General features: G+C 45.7%; 1 protein-coding gene across 1 annotated transcript; it reads right to left on the bottom strand.

Annotated features, from left to right (window-relative positions):
* Position 1: 1 nt before the first annotated feature.
* Positions 2–2,733, bottom strand: LOC119289241. Its single transcript, XM_037568604.1, has 6 exons — positions 2,570–2,733; positions 1,782–1,927; positions 1,246–1,407; positions 360–400; positions 171–268; positions 2–35 (listed from the first exon to the last, which is right to left on the bottom strand). Exons 1-5 carry the CDS (start codon positions 2,631–2,633, stop codon positions 187–189), a joined length of 495 nt encoding a protein of 164 aa, XP_037424501.1. The 5' UTR covers positions 2,634–2,733; the 3' UTR covers positions 2–35; positions 171–186.
* Between the last annotated feature and the right edge of the window lie 903 nt (positions 2,734–3,636).

The following is a 3,636-nucleotide window of genomic DNA, read 5'->3' as shown; positions in this document are numbered from 1 at the left end:
AAGTAGAGCAAGACAGTCCATCGTCTGAATGAAGCCTAGTAGGAAAAATATCCAGGTTATAAATTCGCACACATACAAGTAAAAAGTGAACACAAATTACCAAAGGTCAATTTCACACAAAGCAAAGAACTGTAGGTATTTACAGAGGACTGTGATATATCTACTCATACTTTGATATGCAACGGATCAAAAAAAAGCTGCGTGTACATGTGTGTACTTCGTCCACGTCCAGCATAGGTATGGATGATTATCAACAACAGCGTCAGACCTGCATCGTGTACCAATGATCACCTAAGTCCAAAAGGCTTATAAGAATCAAAAGTAAGAAAAAAAATCATGTGCTAAACGAGCACCCCTACCAGCCTCTCAATGCAAGGAATCCATCTCCCGATGAGTAGATCTGGAGGTGAAACAGGGGGAATTGAAGCAAGAACCAGACTCACTTCAAGCATACACCAACTCACCGGCTTCAATTAGTAGAAGTGGAACCACAAAATAGTTGAACCGATCATAATCCAGATTGCCAGATTAGATGGTACTGAGCAATTTCATCCATCCCGCACTTACGTCAACCCATTAAAAAGCTTTATAAGGACATCCAGCCCTTGCACTGGAATGTGTAAAATTGCACATTTCAATGGAAAAATAAACTTTAGATAAATACTACTCCCTCTGCAAACTTTTATAAGACGTTTTAGGTGTACAAGTTTACAGAGGGAGTACTTTCTAAATTAAATGAGGAAACCAGAAGGAGTGTTTGATTCTACTGCGTCCTATGACAATGAGTAGCAACACCGTGATTGCAAGAATTATAGTAGGTAATTTTGTCACTTGTAACCATAAACCGATCCATTCGTTGCGTTCTAATCTTGATTTTGTTTACTGGCCTGTAAAAGGAACAATTGCATTAAAATACATTGTGTTCGCTTCGGTCCATATAATTTATCTGATTTCAGGCCCTAAGCACTACCAAGAGTCCAAGACTAATAACTATTTCATTTAGTTCCCAAATGGCAGGGATGTGAGTACACCATACACCATATTCAGAGTTGATGAGACTCAAGAATATTAGTTCAAATAGGCCAACATGATGGGAAAGAATATTTAATGGCATTTACAGGATGCAATCCAAACAACACTACAAATTATTTCACAAGTGATATAACCTCCAAATAAAATGTTGTCCTACTTTATGCCGACAGTAGAGAGTAGAGCTCATCACAGTGGCATCAATAAGAAAATTACCTCGACTTCTGATTTCCTCGCTGTTTTAATCATGAATAGATCATCTTGGATTAGATAAAAGAAACTTCTGCTCTCTCCAGGCAAAGGCAGCGAGCTTCTTTTGCTTTGAGACAAATGAGTAGGAGAATGCGGTCGTGCCACAGATTGTGCCCTGCTCAACTCCTGAAAAAGTATATCCATACATAATAGTTAGATGTATAATTATTTTTCCTTTTTGTACGTAACTAATTTTTTATTGTTGGTGGATTGCCGGTGATAGTTGCACTTGCAACTTTTCATTTCTAAAACCATAGGACCAACAATGTGGCCTCAGACAATGTTTAAGCACAAACCAAATTTTGGCCGTGATAGAGCATAACAGTGACATGCCTCTTAGGCATTAGTGCCAGCTAATGGAGAGAAAAACAACTCTGCTGCTCTCGCCAAAACGCAAAATATTTACCAGACTAAACAACAAAGATCATTTTTCAGAATCTAAAGCAGGCATTGTTGATTGTAAGAATAATAAAGCAAGGTGCTAACTTCTCATGGTTTACCTGACTTATAAACCGATTGGCGCATGAGTTTGTTTCCTTAGCAAAACTGGTGACAAAAGGGCATGAACAATGGAACCCTCCAACTGTGTTGTGGCAAGTTGCAGAGCCATGGCAGGAGCCTGGACTCTGCGCACATTCATTGACATCTGCAGTGAAAATCAAACAAAGCGCACGATCCCTAGTGAGTCTTTTGAAGGCAATGCAATAAACAGATCGGCAATTGAAGTATATAAAGATAACTATAACGTGACACCTGATTTAGACTTTATGTTTGAAGAACTGGGTTGCAATTATACTTAAGAAAGTATCAAGTAAAAGTGAAAAGGTAATAACAAGGGCATTATCTGCACTGTCTTTTATCAATTATGGAAGCGAGATGACATTCAAGATGCAAGGCATATCTAATGTAACAATCTGATCAAAAGTACGTGAAAAACAAGTACAATAGATATAGATTTAGTATAATGGTTTTTCCCTCCCTTTTTAGGTTGTTGGTCTCCCATTAATATCCATCTACTTACATAAGTATGTGCATTAGTTTATTTGCGACCTCCATTTCCCAATAGACACAACCCACATAGTCTAACCACTGATTTTCCTTCCTCTATTCCGATTTTGTGCATGTTTCAGTCAGGAAAACAATTTGTTCATAGTGCAAATCCTTTTGAGATTGATATACAAAATGCAAACTAAAAATGCATGCTGAGCTGGGAGAGCAACATTTTTGTGCATCCACCAGAGATCCTGACATTGAACTCAAAAGAAATCAACCAGAATCAACTGTTTACCTAGGTTCTCTGCAGAAACAACTTCAAACTCTTTAGTTGGGGATCTAAAGAAAACGATCCACATCTCCACCCCGACCTCGTCCCCGTCCTCCGTGGGCTTTCAGTTCGACGCAGACATCATCGTGGGGCGGGAGCAGTGCGAGCATGAGCTGAGGTTGGATCTTTGGGGGCTGGGATGGACGGATCAAAGTGAGGAGGGTCCTTACCGGGATCTCGCACGGTGTCGCGGACCATTTAGAGGCCCTTGGAGAGGAGGAGCTTGATGAGCCACGAGGCGATGAAGCCTCCTGCGTCGGTCACGCACACGCTCTTCCTAGCCGCCGCCGCTGCCGCCGCCGCCTCCGTGCTCTTTCTTAGGGCATCTCCAGCCGTTGGCCCCCCAGGAGGGGCAAAAAATCGCCCCCTGGGGGCGCACCGGCGCTAAACCGCGCACTGGGGGCGTGATGCCCCCCAGTCGCGGCGCCCACGGTATTTTAAAAAATCTAAACACGGCACAAACACGGCGCAAATTCATTGCAAACTTCGGCGAGTTCGTTCAAACTTAAACATATTTTACAAAAGAAAAAAAACCGGCGGGCTACTCCCGCCGTCTCCCTCGCCGCCCGTCTCGCCGCCCGCCTCGCTGCCCGCCCACGCGCCTACATGTCGAGGAGGCTGTAGAACCGCGTGTAGTCGCCGCCGCCGTCGTCGTCGTCGTCATCGCCCCCGCCTAAACCTCCGCCGTCCCTGCTGCACCCCTCCCCTGGTTGGCGCGACGGGCTGGAAGGTCCGGGGGCGTCGTCGTCGTTGTTGTCGAGGATAACGACGCCGTGCTCGTCCTCGGGCCCGCGCTTGCGGGCGGCGATCTCCTCCAGGGCCCGGCACTGCCGGACCGTCTCCTCGCGGAGGTAGTCCTCCCGCGCCCACCGCATGGCGTCCTCGTCAGAGAAGCCGCGCCGGGCTATCTCCTCGTACTCCGTGGGGAGGCCGGGCTCCTTCTTGGGCACGACGAGGCCGGGCTCCGTCTTGGGCTCGACGAGGACAAAACGGCCGGCGGGGCTCCGGCTTGATGGGGCACCGATACGGAC

This window comes from Triticum dicoccoides, chromosome 4A, assembly GCF_002162155.2.
Source record: "Triticum dicoccoides isolate Atlit2015 ecotype Zavitan chromosome 4A, WEW_v2.0, whole genome shotgun sequence".
Classification (NCBI taxonomy): Eukaryota; Viridiplantae; Streptophyta; class Magnoliopsida; order Poales; family Poaceae; genus Triticum; species Triticum dicoccoides.
The sequence above is the reverse complement of the archived record's forward strand: the minus strand, read 5'-3'. Positions and strand labels throughout refer to the sequence as shown.

What these genes read in the sequence shown, in the direction of transcription:
- LOC119289241 (XM_037568604.1), bottom strand. Translation starts at nt 2,633, where the DNA reads ATGTGGATCGTTTTCTTTAGATCCCCAACTAAAGAGTTTGAAGTTGTT. An exon ending in CGAGGAAATCAGAAGTCGAG is followed by an intron (nt 401 to 1,245) that starts GTAATTTTCTTA and finishes TTTCACCTCCAG; the next exon opens with ATCTACTCATCGGGAGATGG. An exon ending in TTCCTTGCATTGAGAGGCTG is followed by an intron (nt 269 to 359) that starts GTAGGGGTGCTC and finishes TACACGATGCAG; the next exon opens with GTCTGACGCTGTTGTTGATA.